A 22752-nucleotide genomic window follows, 5' to 3' on the forward strand; every position below is an offset into this window, starting at 1 on the left:
GTGATGTCAGAGAATCCGTCTTGCAGCCCTAATAAAAGACACGTGAAGCCAGGATAAAAATGTCTGAAAATGGCGAAAGGGTTTAACAGATTTGTCCTGATTGAAATAAATTACACTGCCGTGAGAAAACGAAACAGGATCGTTTGCTCGGAAAACATCACTTTGTTTCTCGTACAGTGGTGTAATTGAAAAGTCAAAAACCGACGTTTCTGCCCTGTAAAATACTCGATAACTACATCTGGAGCATACACAAGCGCTTTTGATCCCAACTTTGCTCTAGTAAACCCACCCTGGTATTTGAATGCGAACCAAACAAACTTCCGCGTCCTAATGAAGTTCAGCTTCTATCTTTGATCCCGAGGATAATTTCGTCACGGAAGTTAATAACGCTCCAATCTAAATATGTGCTGAAATGGAATTTAAATTTACCGTCCGTATAGGTGACGAGTGACCTGTAAGGCCTTAAGGCTGTTAAAAAATTCAGAACAGTTGAATGAAGTTAACATAGGAGAGATTATGACAGTTTGCCCGGATTATTGAATTAACACTTGTTTATTATAGTGATATATTCCGTCGACACGTATTAATATTAAAGTAGATAATAACCACGTTTTACCACACGAGAACCGTGTAAATCTAAAAAAAAATAAAGACATTTTTATGACCGCCTGTACAGCATTTTAAAAAATATGGTTCTTCTGGTTATCACAAACTATAAAAAAAAAAACTTACAGTAATGAAAGCTACAAGCATAGCCAAAGCAGCAATCCAGGCACATTTAGCTTCAAAGAACCAGGTCAGTTCATCAACGCATCCATGGAAAAAAGGGTTTCCAGTTACGGTATCTCTGCATTCGGTAGGCAAAGGTTGCTGTAGCACCAAGTAATCATCAGGACCATCTGCACCGCAGCATGCAATCTAATTAAACCAAAATTGTTCGGTCAGTGAACGAGGATTTAAAAACTTTTTGATTGCAAAGCTTGAAAATATCGTTTGATGTACTAATTTGTTAACAGCGAGTGGTTTTTCCCCATGTTGTGATTAATCTCCAAAAGGTATTTATTTACTCTCCAGGGTAGGAAACAACTTTAATATAATTTCAAAAGCATAGGGCTGGAACGAAATCTGTAAGGCAGTAATTTGCATTCTTCCAGTTTTGTACTAGAGAATGATTTTCCGCTAATTTTGCTGCAATTTTCCGGGGCTTTTATTAAAGCACTTTTATCTACATTTATTAAAAACAAGCTTGCCCAAAGGGCTTCACACCGACTGATGTTTCTTATTTACGGCACGGAAAAGTTAACAGTATTGTAAAGAGTAATTAACAAAGAAGAACGCCGGACGAATTTATTAAAGTCGTTTTTGTGCATGGCTGCTGATCCTGCTAATCTACAGAGAAATTAACTTCGAATAAATCAAACTATTGTGGATTGCTTACAGGTTTACAAGTATAAAAGTTTGTTCATCTAAAAGCAGTTAAGAGTGGTTTTATTGTTTAGTTACTACGTACATTCTTAATTACCATTGCAACAACTTTGCAAACAAGTTCAAACTGGAAAACGTTTTATTGAAGACTTGAAGTTTCATGCTGATTTCAAGTTGGCAAACAGAAGCATGTAAAATGTAAAATTACTGCTAGAAGCAATTTTACGACCAGAAAATTTTCAAATAGATGCTGAAAAACGAGTTATTGGGAACTGGAAGTTTTTTACTGTCTTCAAGTTGTCAGAAAGCTGTCTTGACTGATAACTTTTGATAGTCAAAACGAGTGCTGAAAGCATTATACTGTTGTGAAAGAGTAAACAAATTCAGGAAGCATTTTGCTGTCCCAAAGTTGTTAAAATAAAGCCAGTGGATGCTTCTCACTGTCTTTGAATTGTCAGAGAGACTATTAGATAACTTTGAATAGTCAAAAGGAGTGCTGGTAGCATTTTACTGTTGTCAGAAGGCAAACAAATTTGGGAAACATTTTACTGTAAAGTAAAGCTACTGGATGTTTCTTACTCTGAATTGTCAGAAAGCTTTTTAGGTAACTTGGATAGTCAAAATGAGGGCTGGAAGCATTTTACTGTTGTCAGACGGTAAAAAAATTTAGGAATTATTTTTGTGTTCTACAGTTGTTAAAACAAAGCTTCTTACTGTCTTTGAATTGTCAGAAAGCTTTCCCGATAACTTTGGATAGTCAAAATGAGTGCTGGAAGCGTTTTACTGTTGCTAGAGGGCAAACAAATTCAGGAAGCATTTTACTGTCCCAAAATTGTTAAAATAAAGTCACTGAATGCTTCTTACTGTCTTTGAAATGTCAGAAAAGTTTTCAGATAACTTTGGCTGAAAAACGAGTTATTGGGAACTGGAAGTTTTTTACTGTCTTTAAGTTGTCAGAAAGCTGTCTTGACTGATAACTTTTGATAGTCAAAACGAGTGCTGAAAGCATTTTACTGTTCTGAAAGAGCAAACAATTTCACGAAGCATTTTGCTGTCCCAAAGTTGTTAAAATAAAGCCAGTGGATGCTTCTTACTGTCTTTGAATTGTCAGAGAGACTATTAGATAACTATGAATAGTCAAAAGGAGTGCTGGTAGCATTTTACTGTTGTCAGAAGGCAAACAAATTTGGGAAACATTTTACTGTCCCAATATTTTTAAAGTAAAGCTACTGGATGTTTCTTACTCTGAATTGTCAGAAAGCTTTCCTGATAACTTTGGATAGTCAAAATGAGTGCTGAAAGCATATTTTACTGTTGCTAAAGGGCAAACAATTTCAGGAAGAATTTTACTGTCCCATTATTGGTAAAGTAAAGCTGTTGAAAGCTTTTTACTGTCTTTGATTCTTCAGAAATGGCTCCGATAACTTTGAACAGTCAAAACGAGTGCTTAATGTATTTTATTGTCCCAAAGTTGTTAAAATAAAACTATAGGAAGTTTTTTACTATTCAAATTGTCAGAAAGCTTTTTAGACAACTTTGAATAGTCAAAATGAGTGCTGGAAGCATTTTATTGTTCCTAGAGAGCACACAAATTCAGGAAGCATTTTACTATCGTAAAATTGTTAAAGTAAAGCCACTGGATGCTTCTTACTATCTTTGAATTGTCAGAAAGCATTTCAGATAACTTTGGATAGTCGGAGTGAGTGCTAGAAGCCTTTTACTGTCCCAAAATTGTTAAAATAAAGTCACTGAATGCTTCTTACTGTCTTTGAAATGTCAGTAAAGTTTTCAGATAACTTTGAATAGTCAAAACGTGTGCTGGAAGCAATTCACTGTCCTAAAATTATCTTATAAGCTTCTTATTATCTTCAAATTGTCAGAAAACTTTCCTGATAACTTTGGGTAGTCAAAACGAGTGCTGGAACTATTGTACATGTAGTGTATAGGTATATTATAATGTGTATGTAGCATATTTTTTACTGTACTGTATTATTATAAAAAGTGCAAAACCTAACTAAAAGAAAACAACAAAATCAATTAAATGTCCGTTATAAAAAGGCTCAAAAAATGTTTGTTGATTGAATTTGAAATTTGGTTGATTTAGTTTTTGGCAAAAATACCACTTGAACTCTATTGCTTCCAAATCCCTTCAATTATTTAAATATAATGGCGTTTTAGGACCAGTTGTACAAGTTATGGTTAAACGTCAATCTAGTTTGAGTATAAGATTTGTATGGTAATTTTTAGTTTTTAGAATTCCAGTTTGAACTTGTATAATTATTCTTAAAACCGTGTGAAGTGTATTTCTTAAATTGTTAACTTGATGTGACTACTGAAATATGAGGTAAATAACAAACTTATACTCAAATGAAACAAACTTAAAGAAATAACCTAATAGTAACAAAAAAGCAAAACTTTATAGAACAATTAGTTTTTTTATGAGTTTGAAATTTGGTAACTAAATAAAAGTTTACATAGGAAGCCTTAATTTGTTTTTTCCAAAAGACCGGCTTTAAAACCGTTTTTCGGTTTTTGCTTTTGAATACAGTGGGAAAGTTCAAAGCCGATTTGCTAGTGAGTTACTCCCCATTCAGGGTAGCTAATTAAAAATATCCGTAAAGTTTGCGTTTGTATTTCAGCACCTTTTTGGACAGCCAAACCGCACATGCAATCAAAACTTTGCTGACGGTTTTTAAACGGCTTTAGTATTTTCCCCCAGTTTTCGATAAGTGGAATTAAGCTCCCCCCCAGTGTGGCATAACAGATGTCCTCTTGGGTTTTTTGACGGATGCGTGCGTGTTTCACCGCGTTTTTTTTTTTTGAGAAGGAAAAATAAATATAATCTCGTGTTACATTACGAGGTTTTGTGAAACTGGTGGGAGTAGGGGGTGACAGCAATCTAAACTTCACTTTTCGCCCTCTCCTTCATCTCGGCAAAACCCAGTTTTTTTTATCTCGAACTAATGGGGAAGAACTTTTTTGCGTTTCTTTGGACAGGCAACAAATGTCGACTTTCAGACTGCGGTGTCTTTTACGTTTAATTTTGCTTCCCAGTTTTTTTTTTGTATTTGAAAAAAAACCTTTGTTAGATACTTCTAATACACCATCACACTGTAGAGAGTGACTAAATCTACACTAACAATCTTTCAGTTTCAGTCATTTAATAAACTCGACGATAGCGTTGCTCTCCGATCTAACGACAGAACTTTTTTAACTCGCATCGTTTGATGTCTGAAAACTTTTCAGGAATCCTGCAATTACTTTTGTCAAATGCGCGATTTCTCACACCCGATGCCTTTTAGCGTTTCAAAGTTAACAGGAAACTTCGTGAATAAGATCTTCTTTTTCTCAGATTGAAACTCAATTTTTTTCTATAACAACCGTCTAAGTATTTCCTATTTTTCGATAATGTTTACCGTAACAAAAATCTCCCCCATGACAACGACACCAGATTCATATTTGACTAATCCTCCACTCAGTTTTGTTTACTAGCCACTTTACGTGTTCATTTCAAGGGGATGTTTACACGCCTATCAATTCCAAACACATCAAAACGGCGAAGAATGGGAGTAAAAACAAAGAACAAGAACGAAAGAAAACCGAATTCCTGAAATACTTACACCTTCTTGAATCATGGCTAAAGTGCTTCTGGCTTCCTCGTACTGAGCATTCATAATGAGCTGGCGCATACTTTCACGGATCCGGGGCTGGAAATTGGAATCCCTGGCGCTGTTGTCTAGCAGCACTGCTGAACCGGCCAATAATACGACGAAGGCAAAAATTTGCGATCCAATATACTGAAAAAAAAAATACTGAATTAGTATTTTAATTAATTAACTTTTACTTTACTTAAATAATTTAAAGTAAAGTAAAATTCAGTGTGACCAAAAAAAACAAGTTTACCAGTAAATTCCAACTTGACCAGTATCATTTGAAACTAAGGATATAATTTTCCTGTTATGGTTGTCATTAATTTAATTAAAGTTATTTTTGGTCAATATTGTCAAAATAACTGTCATAAATCTCAGAAACACGTTTTGTTTCGAAAACTGTGTTAAGCTGTAATTCTTACAAATTTTTAAAACCTTAAAACTTTTAAAACCCTTTAAAACTTTTTTAAACCCTGATTTTTGCAACTTTTGAGCACAGTTTGACAGTCAAAGACTAAATTGCTTGTAAAACCCACTTGGAGTGAGAAAATCAACGTTTTAAGCACTTTTTTGCAATCCTCATTAGATTTCCTATCCACTAAACTGAAAACACATTCCTAAATTTGGTACAGTCAGGGAGAAAAGTGGTGTCAAAGTTAGAACGGCCAGAAACACAGTTTGAAAAAACAGTTAGGGACAAAATCGCTCGTAAAACCAACTTTAAGTAAAAAATTATTGTTTTAAGCACATTTTTGGAATCCTAATTAAATTTCCTATCCAAAAACCCGAAAAAAACACAAAAAATGTGGTACAGTCAGAGAGAAAAGTGGTGTCAAAGTTTAAACTGACAGAAACACAGTTTGAAAGAACACCCAGAGACAAAATCGACTGTAAAACACACTTGGAGTGAGAAAATAACTGTTTTAAGCACATTTTTGGAATTCTCATTAAGTTTTCTATCCAATAACTTAAAAATCACTACAAAATTTGGTACCGTCATAGAGAAAAGTGGTGTCAAAGTTTAAACTGACAGAAACACAGTTTGAAAAAACCGTCAGAGACAAAATCGACTGTAAAACACACTTGGAGTGAGAAAATTACTGTTTTAAGCACATTTTTGGAATCTCCATTAAACTTACTATCCAATAACCTGAAAAAACACTACAAAATTTGGTACCGTCATAGAGTCTTGTCAAAGTTTAAACTGACAGAAACACAGTTTGAAAGAACACCCAGAGACAAAATCGACTGTAAAACACACTTGGAGTGAGAAAATAACTGTTTTAAGCACATTTTTGGAATTCTCACTAAATTTTCTATCCAATAACTTAAAAATCACTGCAAAATTTGGTACCGTCAGAGAGAAAAGTGGTGTCAACTGACAGAAACACAGTTTGAGAGAACCGTCAGAGACAAAATCGACTGTAAAACACACTTGTAGTGAGAGAATTATTGTTTTAAGCACATTTTTGGAGTATCCATTAAATTTCCTATCCAATAACCTAAAAGAAACTACAAAATTTTTGTACCGTCATAGAAAAAAGTGTTGTCAAAATTTAAACTGACAAAATCGCCTGTAAAACCCACTTGGAGTGAGAAAGTAACTATTTTAAAAACATTTTTTGAATCAATCTGGGAGAAAAATTTGAAATGGCAGTCAGGTCATGAAATTCATAAATTCCAACTTTTTACTCCTTGTTCTAATTATCTCTACTTCAAGTTTATTATATGTATACATAAATAAAACAACTCAGCAGTTCGTGAATAAATTTTGCAGATTCCCACTGCAAGCTATTAAAAGTTCTACCAAGAATAGTGCAATAAATAATTCTTGCTTTGGTTCTCGAAGCATATTTAAGTTTTAACGATGCTATTTGATTTTTTAAGTAAGGTTAAAGTTTCGCTGCAACACCAATATAAGTAAAAGGAGTTCCTTATTACAGCAAAGTTGTACACTTATAATTGGGAAGCATCCGAGAAACTTTAGGCTCCACAGGAAATGTTATTAGAATGCTACGACAAGAAGTTTGGTTATTAAAATGGAATTGTTTATATATTGTCATAAATTAACCAAGGATTTCTATCTTTCCGGTTAGTTATTAACATAAGACAGACAGTTGTCGATAAGAATCACCTTTATATTCAGTTTAAATAATTTATTTGAGCGACAGGGAAAAGCTTTTGCACTTTAAAGTTTCGCGAAACTTTTATATGAGTAAGCGACCGATTGGGTGTTTTTAATATTTTAGTAGGGTTTTAAGTCTAAACGGTCTCTTCTTCGACGTAATGAGGGCAATAGGGTCCAATTACCCATAAGGAAAGAAGAAAAATGGTTCTGTGCTTGCTTAGTCCCTAATTAGTTCCCGCCATTTGGTGCAAAATCGGTCGCATCACTCTTATCCCACATTTAGACTCGGGGTAGGATTTACCCTTCTTTAAAACCGTTCCTGGATTAGGTCTGATGTCCTGCAATTAGGGCCTTTGTTGCTTTTTTTTGTCTAGCAAAGTATGTCTTTGGGGACTAGTTCAGCTATTATGCTGCTAAATTTATTGGCATCATTACATCCTTAGGAATTACGGATAGTTTTTACAGCTTCTGCATTAAACAGTTTACGGGTTTTAACATACTTAATAGACTTTCGAGATTATTTTAGACCCATTTTAAATGGAGTATAGATGCAAGAATTTCTGCGTTTAATATGTGATCTTTTTTTTTTAATTCCTCTAATTGCAAGCAAAATCTTGGTTATAATATTCAGTTGGCGTTAAACAAACAGAATACACTACTACAAAAGCTCAAGCATTTCTTAGGTTAATCAACATGATCCAAATGTGAATGTATAGTAAAAAATGCATACATATGAATAATGAAATAATACGAAACATAATTCAATCCACTTGCTTAGAAATCATAACTATGCCATTATACAGCTTGTTAGCCTTTTTACTGTTTTTCCCTCATGCAAAAGTTATTTAGTAACATTGTTTTTACCTTCATATTTCTACCTCATTTCGTGTTATGGAGAAAACGAGAACTGTATGAATATGTAAGGCTAATTTGCATAAGCGTGAGAAATAAATTTAACGATTGGCAATAGAAAATAATAATTTATATGTTGGTTTGGGAATTTTAAATTATATTCAGTAACTAAATTAGGACTGTTTTAATTAAACTTGCTGGTTTAAAAAGAAAATTTTAATAACAATCTCGTACTCCAAAAGAAAAAACCATTTCCACAGTTCAATTTCTCACAAGCAGTCGTTATTGCGAGTATTTTTCCAGCACCGCTTCAAGAAGCGGAGCAAAACCTGCTTGTTTGCCTTGTGTTGTCGAGATAAAACTTCTTGAAGCAATTTTGCTTTGTCCGTAATCCGGGCTAGGGCTAATTTATTACTCTCCCTTATGCAGTCATATTAATCCAGATTTCCCATCCGAATTCCGATTTGCTTTGGCAAGTTAAACAACAACCGACCGGACAGTTACACAAAGAGTTGTTTGCCTCGAACAAAACTCTTGGAAGTAATCCGGAGGCGAGTTAAACGATTAGGATATCCGGTTGCAACTTCTTAATGGTTTCTTCAGCTCGGCTAGGAGGGGTTTACTTCTCTTTTTACACAGGGACGTAAACATTTGCTCATCTCCCAAACCTAATTTACCAACTAAACGCCGAGGCTATTATTTATCTTTTTTATTACCGCCGTTAAGGCTTCTTAACTCAACCGCGTTTTCTCGACGACGACGCTTTGGGATTAACCTCGATTCAAGCACGGAAAACTCAAATAAATATTTGTATTATATTATATATGCCAAGTATATACACAGTTTTATAATGGAAAACCGTTATTTTAGTACTAGTTTGAAAGGTAAATTAGAATATTTCAAAGAAAGAAACATAGAAGGTTTACCCACTCAATTAACCGTAATTATCAAATTTACCAGTTGCATCTAAGAGGATTGAGATCAGCAAATATAAACATAGCAGAATATAATGTAAATAGTAATTCTTACAATTATATACTAATATTACCAAATATTCATAACTGTTAAAAGGATCATTATTACGATCTAAATCATGTTACAATAAGTAGGTAAACTTGGCTTAAAAAGAAGAGCAAAAAAGGCGTTTCAGCAAAATGGCGTTTTTGCACACAATTTTGGTATTGTTAGCCAGTATGTTTTTAATTTAAAATTTTTAAGTTTTTAATCTAAATTGATAAAGACCCGTTGCCGAAAACCTGAATTTTAGAATTTAAATATGAATTTTAAAGCTGTAAATTAGAGAAATTACATTTTTCAACCTTAATCATGCACGTGACTAAAAATTTTAATTTTTTAAATGTAAATATGAATTTTAAAGTTACTGAATTACAAAAAATTACAATTTTCCAGCTTAATCGTTAAAGTCACGTGACCAAACTTTGAATTTTTAAAGATTAAATATTTAATTTTAAAGTTCTAAATTAGATAGATTTAATTAATTTTCAAACTAAGTCATTAAAGTTGCTTGACCAAAAACCTGAATTTTCGAATGTAAGTATGAATTTTGAAACTTCTAAATTACATAACAATTACAGAATTTTCAAGTTAAATTGCTAAAGTCACGTGACCAAAACCAAAGTTCACAGAATTTAAGTATAATTTTTAACGTTTATGTTAGCAAATTTACAATTTTTATCACGTGATCAAAAACATACATTTTTAGATTTGAAATATGAATTTTTTAGTTGTAAATTAGAGATTTTGCAATTATTACGCCAAATCATTAGTCACGTTAGACAAACTTCTTCGTATTTATAACAAAAAGTCTTTGTAAGTTAGATTATTACAGTGACATTTACTTTTGAAACTTTTTTTCACCAATTTTTTGACAAATTTTTATAGAGAGTGTTTAGGTTTAGGATCACTCAGAAGGCCAAAAAAATCGATAAATATTTTTTGACTATTTTAAAAATAATATTTTTTTTTCAAAATCGATCATTTTAAAGCTTTTGCAAGTTTCTTGAAATCAAAAAAATGTACAGTTTTCCGAACTTTATTTTTTTAAATGCGACTCAATTTTTGTAAAACTGATTTTGAAAGTGCTTTGCTTTCTGATTTAAGGACCTTTCTTAGATATGGCAACTATGCTCGTTGTGTTTAGTAGGGTTGGAAAGAAGGCTGAAAAAGCTACATTTTGAACTTTTTACGTTCACTGATATCCTAAAAATAACCGAGTTATGTACCAATTTGTCTTGCTATACCCAAACACAATATGTGGTAACTGCATTTTTAAAGACCTTTGGTACATTTGGCAACTATGCTTTTCGTGATTGAATGGGTTGGAAAAGTTACATTTTGAGTTCTTCTCGATCACTGAAAGCCTAAAAATAACCGAATTATGGACCAATTTTCCTTGTTATGCTAAAACAACATATGTGGAAAATGCATTTTTAAAGACCTTTCGCATATTTCTCAACTATGCAATTCGTGTTTAGTAGGGAAGGAAAGAGGGCGAAAAAGCTACATTTTGAGCTTTTTGCGTTCACTGATATCCTAAGAATAACGTTTCGTAGTTTTTTTTACTTCAAAAATCGGATTTAGCAATTTGAACAGAGTTGGTGCTAGACAAAGTAGCATTGCCAGTTTTTTAAAACTTTTTTTGATTTTTACGTCAAAAAAAAGTTTTATTTTACAACTGTTGCAGAAATTATTATCACTCATCAAATTATAAGTAGTTAAAACTGTTTAAAACAGTAAATTATTAAAAGCATGCGTGCATTGAACAAAATGCAGCCACTTTACGGCATAAAGATATTTCAAAAGCGAGTCACGCAACTTTCTAAGTGCGTGTAGAAAGCATTTTACTTAAAAGGTCTTTTTTTGCGGTCGGAATGGACGTAAAGGTGGAAATTTTCTCACGCAGGGGTATCGAATTAATAGTTTAAACTGCCCCATTTTGCGTTAGAACGCCTACTTTAAAATGACAAATTGGTCGTAACTTTGGTGCGGTAAAATTACTCTTCGCGATTTTTTTCCATTAAAGTTTCTTCAGGACTCAATATTTCATTTTGATATGGTTAAATTTACACTACAAAAAAAGTGCGCGCCCCCTTAAGCCATTATTCGTACACAATATAAAACTTCTTATCGGAAGGGCCGAAGCCGGTTTCTTTCCAGAACATATTAACATAATATTTTGATATGGAATATGAAATATACGCCACATCAGCATATCCTTACAGGAGTTAGCTCAGTGGCTTTTAGAGCGTATGAATAATTTAATAATGGGGAGAAGCCTTATTTGGGTCGTGTTTTCTCGAAAACATCCAAAGACCCGCTTCTGCAGGCAAAAATTGGAGTTATTTTTATCTGGGATTATAAAGTAAAATCTGCAACGTTGTCTCTGCGGTACAGGACCTAATTTATGCAAACCGGAGTTAAGAGTTGGGAATTTACAGTCCTCCTTTCCGGTTTTCTCGCGATCCTGTTGTTACTTCTCATTTAGAATGTTGACAGATAAAAGGTACCTTCCAGGAAGGCATTCAATATCCAGATTTTTTATGGAAAATCTTCTGGGTATTTTACCTCCCAAAATAAGATATTAATTTCTCTTAGGAAGACATTTTCTTTGGCTAAAACCCTTAGGGAATTCCCCAATAAAAGTCTTAGCGAAAGATTTTAAATTATCCGGTAGAATTTTGATTGCGTTCTTTTTCTAAAATATGATCAGCAAAGAATGCATTCAGTTCCGAGGGGATTGGTATTAATCAGTAAAAGACTTTAATGAATTCTTATTGTCGTTGTACTTAAAAGAGTTTTAATTGAATTTCCTGTGTAGGTGCTTTTCTGATAATATTAGATAAATTGTGCGTTATATTACTGTCTAGAGGTGGAACTTTGTTATTTTGGTGGAGTTTTTCCCGTACTTAAAAAAAAACGTTTATTTTCAGTGACTGTGAATTCAATTCACTCAAAACGGATCAAATGAAATTTGGCCAGTAATTCCCATGAATTATTTACGCTAAAACCGAAATTCATGGTGTGGATTTAGGACGCACCTTTATGGAAATGAATTAACGTCGGATATATTTTTTTGGGCGTTTCACCAGGGAATTTAATTAAGGCATCACGCAGGCAAACTAAACCAAAACATGGTTGGGGGCGATAGTCGTTATATTAATTAAAAAAAGGAGGAAATTTTGACGGAAGGAAATGTTGCACGCAATTTCGTAAATAAGCGATTCGTTTCCATTGTGGCTTAATTAAAATTAATATCCAATTTCTGTGCAAATTTGGAAATTGAAATTCTTTGGATTTCAGTCCGAGAAATGAACTAATTAAGCTATGAAACTAATTAATTTCAGGTTGCTACCGCCAGACAAATTTAATTTACAACTTTTATGAAAACAAAATTGCATTTAGACCTTTTTGTTTATTGAGATTATTCTAGAACATGGTTTTTACCTCAACACATAAAAACCGAGAAAAATCTACATTGTGGGTCATAAATCTGACCGAACAAAGTATTTATGGCTCTTTAAAGGTATTGGAAATTTTGAAGTTGGGGGCCTGTTTTAATATTTTATACGGGAAAACAGAGAGCTGGTGTGTGCGCCTTAAAGTTTGACGGTTGCCCCTATAAATCATCATTTTCTTTTTTTAACTTATACGGAGATCAGGTTTTTCCTAACCCTTATCAGGAGTTATGACAGTATATTGATTATGTTTTTATATATATCATAAATGGAAAGAGCGTTAGTGCATTCCCCCAGAGGGGGGTTGTAGGTATCTCCTAACTGTTAAATCTTGCAAAGGTTTAGCCCACATAAGAATTATTTATGATTCCCCTCCGGGAGCAAAAATTACTAGTTAATAATTAGATTAGGTGAAACCTCAACCCTTCGTCCGTTCTGACCCTTACAAATCCGAACAAATCCTGCAGGGATTTCCCCAATTTCCGTTACGCCTATTTGCCTAATATAATCATCTTTACTGTCCGAAATAATGATTAAGGGATAACAGGTCCTGCTTAAGTTCTATACTAATTGGAATCTGCGACAACGAATAAACACATCTTGACCTCATTAATCGATATCTCTTGAATCCACACCTCTAATTCCCTATTTCGGTTCGGCGCATTGAAACTTCGATAAAACAAGGAAAAGTGTCTATATCCCTATACGACGATTTAATTATACGGCAACTCCATATTTCCTTGGAATTATTAAAAGTAAACTTACTGATTGAATTAGGGGATTGTCACATTAAGCGTCTTGGATGCGAAAATTAATTTCGTTTTTGTCAGCGTACCCCGAATATAATGAAATTTCTTGTTTAACATTAGGAAAAGCAAGGAAAATAGATTGTTTCACAAACATGGGGGGCGTAAATTTATTACAAAACCGCAAGACAACGAAATATGTTAGTTTGTAGTTTCGCAGGAAATTCTCCTGACGTTGGGTTTCAGTAAAAAGTATAGAATTTTCACATTGGGCTATGACAAATTAAGTAATTTATAACAGGAGATGTTTTAGATGAAGGTTTTTTGTTATTTAATAATAAGTAAGTTTAAGTCAGAGGTTAAGCAAATAAATAATCGATACTAGAAAGGAGAAAACGAAGGAAAAGAGGATTAATAAAAGAAGTGATTAATTAAAGATACGAAGGTTGCAATGATAAACCGGTGGCTCCTGATGTTAATTACAACCTACAAATTGCGTTGCCGTAAATTTTCGTCGTCGTTCCGGTCAGAACGTAAATTATCGCTCTCTTTGCATGTACCGTCAACTCTAGTCTTGGGTGATACTGCTCAAACCACTAACACCCCTTTGTGTTTTACTGAAAATGGTTAATCATCTTACATAAAGTTATTAAACGCGAGATGACAAAAGAACCTCGTTGCCGGCATTATTAATGACACAGCAGCAAAAGTATATCTGCAACCGTAATTTAAAGTCAAGATGGCTTCTAATGCGCGGGTGTTTGAATAACGTTATAGTTCTAAGGAAAACCATTTATTTTCCCACTTATTTACGGAGGCAGACGAGGATCGTTGCACTTTTCTTCGCAAAAAACTTGGACGGGGTTCTTTTTTAATTTATCTGGCTCGTCGGCGAAGCTAGGGTTAATAAAGAAAGCAATTATTTAAAACTTCTTTTTATAAATTCAGTTATATCATTATTCAAACTGAATCTACTGTAGTATGTTGCTTTAGAGGCAAAAGCAATATTAGTTAATCAATCCTTAATAACGCTTTAGACCGAATTACGATCTCAAAACCAATTTCCTGCCCAATTAATCCCTCTACCTGGCTCTCCACTTCATAGTAGAACAAAAATTACTTGCCTGCAGCTGGAAAAAAATCTCTCGCCTCACTCGTATATAACGTCAAAATAATAAATAACAATTTTATTGTAAAATGGCGAAAATAGCTTTCCGCAGCAAAAGGTTTAATGAATTGTGCCCCGCGTCATGTATTTCGCTGAACGATCTATTTTAGGGATGATCTATGGCACTTGGGCCGTTCGTGTTGTCCGTGACATTCGCTAATTATCATTCTGAATGTCTGCGTCCCTTGTATGACACCGTTCTGGTTTGTTTTGATTTTCAAAACCGGGTTAATGCGACCTGGATTCAAGGTAAATAAGAAAATAAGTTTTCCCGGAGTTTCATAATTTAGATGTGTACGACACGCCGTTTTTTGTTTCTGGCTCAAGTTTTATTACTTGCACATTAAAGATAATTATCCAAAACTGTTTCCGTGTCACAGTAACTGAAATTACGTGACATGCTAGTTCAGTTAATTACAAATTTTATTGTAATTTTCACGAGCAAATCAAAATGCGCACCGTTAATTAAATAAATAATTACTCTCAACAAGAGTAGGACCCAGAGCAGGACAGATAAGTTAAGAGAGTAGATAAGTTGTGTGACTTTAATTAAATTACAGATTTGTAGCATAAAAACGGTCTGAAATTCGAAATAGAGGTATAATGAAAAGGAACAAATCCCTATATCAAGATTTTTCTAAAAAGTTCCAGATCCCTCTAAATCTACACTTTCGCAGAACTGTTTCAAATTGTCAGAAGTCTCTATGACAATTTTGAAAGTTCCATAAAGCTATAAATGCTATTGAGAACCTTATAAACAATGCCATAGGCCTCTACAAATATCTTAAAGCTTCACAGAGTTGTTTTAAATTGTCAGAGTACAAAGTTACAGAGGCCGCATTCGTTTTCAAGCACCATGGAGCGAGCAGAGCGTTTTTGACGTCACGATGACGTAATTTAGCAAAATCATAGTTTGAACAACTGTCAAATTACGTCATTGGGACGTCAAAAAAGCTCTACTCGCTCCATGGAGCGTGAAAACGAATGCGGCCAGAGCCCTCTACAACTGTCTTAAACTTTCCAGAACTGTTTTAAATTTCCAGCGGTCTCTATAATCATTTTGAAAGTTCCATAAACCACTTAATGCTATTGAGAACCTTCTAAAAAATGCCAAAGAGCAGTACAAGTGTCTTAAACCTTCCCAGACTTGTTTTAAATTGTCAGAAGCCTCTAGTCACCGTTTTGAATGTGCCAAAGACCTCTAAATGCTACTGAGAACTTTCTGAAAAGTTCCAAAGCCCTGTCCAACTGTCTTAAACCTTCCCAGACTTGTTTTAAATTGTCGGAAGCCTCTAGTCACCGTTTTGAATGTGCCAAAGACCTCTAAATGCTACTGAGAACTTTCTGAAAAGTTCCAAAGCCCTGTCCAACTGTCTTAAACTTTCCCAGAACTGTTTCAAATTGCCAAAGACCTCTATGACCATTTTGAATGTGGCAAAAACCTCTAAACGCTACTGAGAACTTTCTGAAAAGTTCCAAAGCCCTGTCCAACTGTCTTAAACTTTCCCAGAACTGTTTTAAGTTGCCAAAGGCTTCTAGACCATTTTGAAAGTTCCATAGACCTTTAAATGCAATTGAAAAACTTTTGAAAAGTGCCAGAGGTCTTTACAAATATTTTAAACCTTCCAAGATTTGTCTGAAATTGTCTTAAGCCTCTAGGACCATTTTGAATATGTCAGAGACTTCTAGGTGCTTCTGATAATTTTGTACAATTGCCGGAGGCATCTAAATGTTACTGACAAACTTCAAGGCGTCAGAGGCTTCTACAAGTGTTCTTAACTTTGTTCCCTAAATTCCCTAAATTTGACTGAAAACCTTCTAAAAATTGCCAGAAGCCTCTGCAACTGTTCTACATCTTATTAGACATGTTAATTGTTGCTTTATAAACTTATAATCATTTTTACAATCAATCAAAAAAGAACACATCGATTAGCAATCGCTAAACAATTTTCTTATGAATGAACATGATTGTGACGCAACAGTCACTGAATAGACTGTTCAATATCCGTTTGACACCTTTAACTAAGAGAAAAATAAATGTGTAATAAAGTAAGATTAGGTAAAAGTTTGGTTTTCCCTTCTCTGGAGCATTTAAACTCATACAATTCGATTCATCTTATCTATAGAGTAGTTTATGATGGATTACTGAGTACCTTGAGCATACTGGTGTAACTTCCCTTGTTTGTAAAGTTACATTTATCATAGTTACGCAACCAGTTCATGTAAGTTTTAACTTTTTTATTCAATTATACGTAGTAAATATTCATTTTTGATTTTCTTGAACGATCGACGTATAATGCATAAAATGCAAAGTTTCGTTATTGGCATTTTCGCTGCTTATCTGCCCCTAAAGAAACCATTAATAATTCGGCCCTTCCATTACAACAATGCTACTCTTTCTCCAGTTCTGCGAATTTTGATAAGGGTTTTCGTGTTGAGCCTTAATCACGCGCTAATTCCTATCTAGGCTAAAGATAGAATAATGCGTGTTGTGGCGTCGTTAGACCGACCCTGACACCATGGGCAAAGCCGTTATTAATATACGCCCAATTTACGCAATTTGAAGCTTCCCATTGAATTTAAGTAGCACCTTACAGCTGATGCTACACGGAAAATCAAACCAAATTGGGATGACGTTGCAACCGGAAAAATGACATTGTTGTCAGTGTGTGAACAAAGGTTGTAAATGAGCTGGTGCACTGAAAACTTGAGGAAATCAGTAACCAAAGGATTTTTGTACGTCAAATGTGTAATTCAAATTCGACCCTCACCATTGGGATCTCGGAAAGTATAGGAGATTTGAGAAAGTTTTAGTAAATAAGCGTGTTTTTCAGGTTTGAATGAAAGAGTACTCCAAATCACTTGAGTCAACTTTGTTAAGTGTTGTATCTGAGCTGTAATCTGCAGTCAACAACTGAGTGTTTACTAAAAATTTCTCAATTATTGAGAATCCTGGTGGTTACCACATATTACCATAGGAGGCTCTAATAATACCCAAAAGCGAGAACACCGTTTTACTTTGACTTTAGTTTAGATTAGTGCGTTTAATGGCTTAACCGCAACACAATTTCGTGCTAACAGGGTTGAAAGGGGTTAGTGCGTGTTGACTCTGCATTATTGGAAGAAAACTAGGACTGTTATTAATGTCCGTATTATTTACGCGGTCTGAACAGCATAAACAATTTTATCTAAATCCTCATCCCGACTAGCGAATTAGCCTCACGCCGTTGCGTGGTTTGCTAAATAAGCCGCTTTGTTGGCCACGGAGCTTTCCACTATGTGTTAAGCGAAGCTTGGTGATATGCCCGGCATTTTGGGGGTGATTGGCAAGAATTTACGTCCTGGTGTTACTGAGCAATTCAGTTATAATTAATAATACTCGACTAGGGAGGATTTAATAATGCAATGCTTGAGATCTCGGACCGAACTCAAAATGTCCCTCGAAACATTGCGGGCGTATCCGAGTAGAGAATGCTGTATTTGCGGAGATCCTTTCACCTCGACGACAGGACAATACACTTTTGTAAACAACTTTTGCGGTAGTTTCTCGGTTTATTCCCTTTTTATTTTCGGGAGGGCTTTAGTTTAGAAGTTTTATACACTTTATTCGCAGTATAAAACACTCCGTTCCGGATTACCATAACAATGTGGAGGATACTGATGTAAGTGCTTTTTTCGAAAAAAGGAATAGAACGTATACTAGCGACGAAACTTGCTGTCATATAAAGTATTTTTCCATTTAAAATATTAACGCGATATTTTGTCTGAAAAGATGGTTTTTCAAGACAGGACTAAATTTGATGATAATTATACAGGGTGGTCCAGTTTTAAATGTCAATAATTCACCATTCGAAAGCCCATCAAAAAATAAGTTAACATACATTATGTCATTTTCCTGAAAAATGCTTCCCAAGGAAAATACAGTCCATACATGTTCAGTTTAAAAAATCGGTTTCTTGTCATAACTGTCAGACCGCTGGAGCAATTTCAATCAAATTTAGAACAAATACATAAGAAATTAATTCTCATTATGTGATGTTAATGACGTTTGTCAAAACTGTCCAGTGGTGGTGGAAAGATGGTTTTCATTTTTCTGCCTTATTCTCTACGTCAATGGATATTTTTCAAAAATTTCATTTTTTTTACTTTACTTGTTCAATTTGACAAAATAAGTATCTCTTATAAAATTCTGATTTGAAACTTCGTTTACGAAATAATTGAGTTATTACGTTCAAAGACCCAAAACCAACCCAACCCAACTTAAAACTTGTCTTGAAAACGGTGAAAATTTACTTAAGAAGCTTAAAAAATGTCTTTGTAGCCAGTTTTCATAGATTCCAGACAAATTGAAAGACTTTAGTTTTGAAAATTGACTTAGGAACCAGAGAATTTACTTTGTAACGGTGAAAATTGACTTGAGAGGCTTAAAAATTGTCTTTGTAACCAGCTTTCACAGTTTTCAGACAAATTGAAAGACTTTGCCCTTCACAATTGACTTGAAAACTGTGAAAATTGACTTGAGAGGCTTAAAAACTGTCTTTGTAGTCAGTCGTTATAGTTTTCAGATAAGTTGAAAAACTTTAGTAGGGAAAATTGACTTGTAGCATGAAAAACTACTTTATCTAGAATTTTTGACTACAAATCATCACACATTTCAACCTTGAAAATTGACTTGGACACCAAAAAGTGACTCTGAACCAATGAAAAGTGACATCAGAAGCTTAAATTTTGCATTTGTAAGTTTTCATAATTTGAAAATACATTTCAATATTTTAGTATTGAAAATAGTCTTAAATACAGGATATTGACATTAAATTCATGAAAATTGACTTGAAAACTAACTTTTCAGGTTTTTTTACTTCTGTCGAATTCTGGACTATTTTTAGGGCTTTAAAACTGCTTTCAGCTTGCAAAATCGAGTTTTAGGGTTATCTTCACTTCTTCTAGACGCTTCAGTGTGCTTTAAGACTAAAAAATCGAATTTTAAACTGTTTTCTATAGTAAAAGTTAAGTTTCAGACTCTTCATTAATGAAAGTAAACAATTTTGACATTAAATGTTACGACATCAAGTCTTAAACACTAATTTTTAGAATTAAATTAATCCGAATTTTCGGACTGTTACCAGTGTAATTGAATAAAAAAAAGTTTGAAATGAATAATCAGTTTTACACTACCTATAGTCTAAAAAATTGAACGCCAGTAAACATTAGTCAAAAAATCCTGTTTTTTGACTATTTTCAGTGTACTTGTTCCCAATTTGATCAAAATTGATCCAACGGTCTGATAATTGTAGCAAAAAAAAATTATTTACGATTTTAAAACTTAATTTTGAAGGTCTGTGTCTTCCTTAAGAAGCGTTCTTCAGGAAAATGCCATAATGCATGTCAACTTATTTTTTGATGGATGAATTATTGACATTTAAAACTAGACCACCCTGTAGATTATTGTGCCAATTTTAATATACTTGGAATGAGGTTTGTGTATGGAAAACATATCTGATGATTCTTACCAAAATATGCAATAAGAAAGTCATTATTACAAAAAAATTGGTCTAAAGACTATGGAAATGCAAGTGAGATTACATTTCAAAGTATTTAAACAGTATTACCAAACCAAATAATTATCAAATTTTTGTATTTTTCATGCAATCAAGTTCTCCAACTCACATTTCTTTATTATTTGAAGCTTGGCAGCAACTTACTAGGGTAAACTTAAAAAAAAAAAATTTTTATACTTCTCTCTCAGAATGTCCTATTTTTCGGTTGAAAAACATTTATTTTTGAACCTAGAAGTTAATTTTGAGGATACAAAGTTTCTCTGTTATTGCCAGTTGTAGTGGAGTCATGATAGTCAAAAAACAGAACGTCAATTAAAAATAGATTAATGAAAAAGTGAATTTCACATACACTGTTTTGTTAAACAACAAATGGTTACACATCTCAATTGGCTATTACAATATAAAAACAGGTCTTAATCAGGCATTTCGCATGCAAAAACCAATCAGCCCTGAACAAGGAAAGCATCCCGAAAAGCAATTCGCAGAGAAATTGCGCAGGCATAACAATAACAAATGGAAAACTATCAAGACGTCAGTAGATTACAGAGCAGACAAAACGTCTTTACAAACTTTTATCTCAGCAGCGACGAAAACAAGAAACTTTTATGGCCCCTAGATAGAATGAGCGAGAAAAATGCTCTTTTAGTAAGTCACGGGGCTTCCTCGGACATAATGGAAATTTCAGCATATTTTTCTCCAACGAAACTTCAAACATTTACGAAACGGAGAAGGTTATTAAATATTTCAGAGGTTTAAAACAGAGTAGTAAACTGGGTCACTGTTAATTTCTCATATTTGTGCATTCAATGTTTTTCTATGTTGAGTATTTTTTTTTAAAAAAGTTTTTAGTTTAGAGAGTAAAACTCGAGTTCTTGTAGACGATGACAGGAAAAATGAAAAATAATTTTTAATTTTTCCCAGATTGTCGGGCAATTATAATGATTAAGCTTTAACAAGTCCCAAGGGATGTCCTTAAAGTTATTTGCAAGTTGAGGTTTGAAGGGTAGGGAAATTAAAGGGCTTAAATTAAAGAACGTTTTATTTTTACTCAGATATTAGTTAGTAGATTTATAGCTATTTTCTAATTTAGGCTTGCTCTTGACAACGCTGCTGGAACGCGATGTAAAGATGGATGTGCCTTTATGCCATCGATCAATTTGATCTGTCTGGTTTTGATCGAGATATAGCGCGACGCCTCAGGCCCGACGTATTTTTTGATTTATTTGGCTCAGGAAAAAATATACTTCCGTTACAGAGACAGATATCCGACGATCACATACACAACTTCCAATTTTCAAAAGTTTTGTTTCGCAACTTAATTCCATTTGAAAATTACCGAAACTCATCATATTATATAAAACACAAGCTTTCAAAATGAAGGCACCTCATAGGTGCGCATTTAAATGTAAAATAAACTAAGACGGGATTTCATTGCCTTGGAAATGCGAAAGGTCCTCGAGAGTTCCAGGATTATATTGTATCCGAGGACACTTAACAATGGCATATAATTCCCTAGTTGGAAGTTAGGGAGTTTATTTGGGCGTTAATATAGCCTTATTTATGAAACTGGGAAGGGAAAATCCTTAGACGTTAAGACGCTTTGAATTATGGTAAGATATAAAACCGTTATTTACCTAAACAGTTATGAAAAGTTCAATTTTGTATAACGAAAGACTTTTTCAGTCCGTATGATATTTTTTTAGTAGATAATAGTATATTATTCATCGAGCATGTAATGACAGTTATTACTCACGAAGATAAAGTTTCAAGTTTTTTTAGTTTACTGGATCACTACTAAGTGAAATAAAAAACAAACAACAAAAACAATTAAATTTTTGAAATCCTACTTTTTTACGTTTGTATCTATAATTACAACAGAAACAAAAAACGAAATATAGAAATTTTTGCTTTCGGTTAGGTTAAGTGTTTAACTAAATAAACTAAATCTAAGGAAAACCAATGGCACCAAAACACCAGTTAGATTAGAGTTTTTTGTTTGGTTAGGTTGTTTTTAGTCAGTAATCACAAACTACAAACAGTGATGTAATTTAGGCAAATATGGTCTAACCATACCAAAACTACGAAATTAGAGTAACATTTTGAAAAATTAGGTTAGGCATACAATATTTTGAATGTCACTGTTAAAATTGGTTAAGTTAGATTTTGCAATAATACTTCTAAGATTTGAGAAACATTTTGAAAACAGATAAAGCACACTTTTGAACACCACTAACAGATTATGTTAGGGCAGAAAAGATTTAAAGACAATATAAATTCCAAAATTGAAGAAACATTTTGAAAATTGCTGACTCCAAATTGCTTATTTTTGTTTATATCAAATCAGTGTTAATAAACAGTTTGAGAACAACCGGAATCAGGTGAGGTTAAACAAGAAAGATTTTGAGAATAGCACAGAATGTTACAATTGAACATCTTAAAAGAGACTGGTAAGATAGGTTAGGTTAGATTTTACAACATTTTTAGTAGCTCTAGTTTTGAGAGCGTAAAAACCAAGATTTGAGAAACATTTTCTTGATTGAAATTAGTGTTTATACAGATTTTGAGAACCTCTAACCACAAATTCAAATATCATCTGCTGTCAACCTGACAAATAGCCCGTCAACTGCTATTGTTCGGTTTGATACCTAATTTGACAGCTATAGCAAAAATCAACAAAGTAAATTGAGTCATAACGATTTTGTTCCTTTTCAAATATTATTTGTTGTTTTGTACTTCCATGGGAGTGAATT

General features: G+C 33.6%; 1 protein-coding gene across 1 annotated transcript in view; it reads right to left on the minus strand.

Annotated features, from left to right (window-relative positions):
• Nucleotides 1-22752, minus strand: part of Tsp2A (tetraspanin 2A) — a 51658-nt gene that overhangs the window by 5168 nt on the left and 23738 nt on the right. The window contains exons 3-4 of the mRNA XM_081989869.1: nucleotides 5046-5222; nucleotides 733-918 (exon numbers count right to left, since the gene is read on the minus strand). Coding sequence (XP_081845995.1) covers nucleotides 733-918; nucleotides 5046-5222 — 363 coding nt within the window. The remainder of the gene's footprint in view (nucleotides 1-732; nucleotides 919-5045; nucleotides 5223-22752) is intronic.

Source organism: Ips typographus, linkage group LG11 (assembly GCF_016097725.1).
Source record: "Ips typographus isolate SLU linkage group LG11, UJ_Ityp_2.0, whole genome shotgun sequence".
Classification (NCBI taxonomy): Eukaryota; Metazoa; Arthropoda; class Insecta; order Coleoptera; family Curculionidae; genus Ips; species Ips typographus.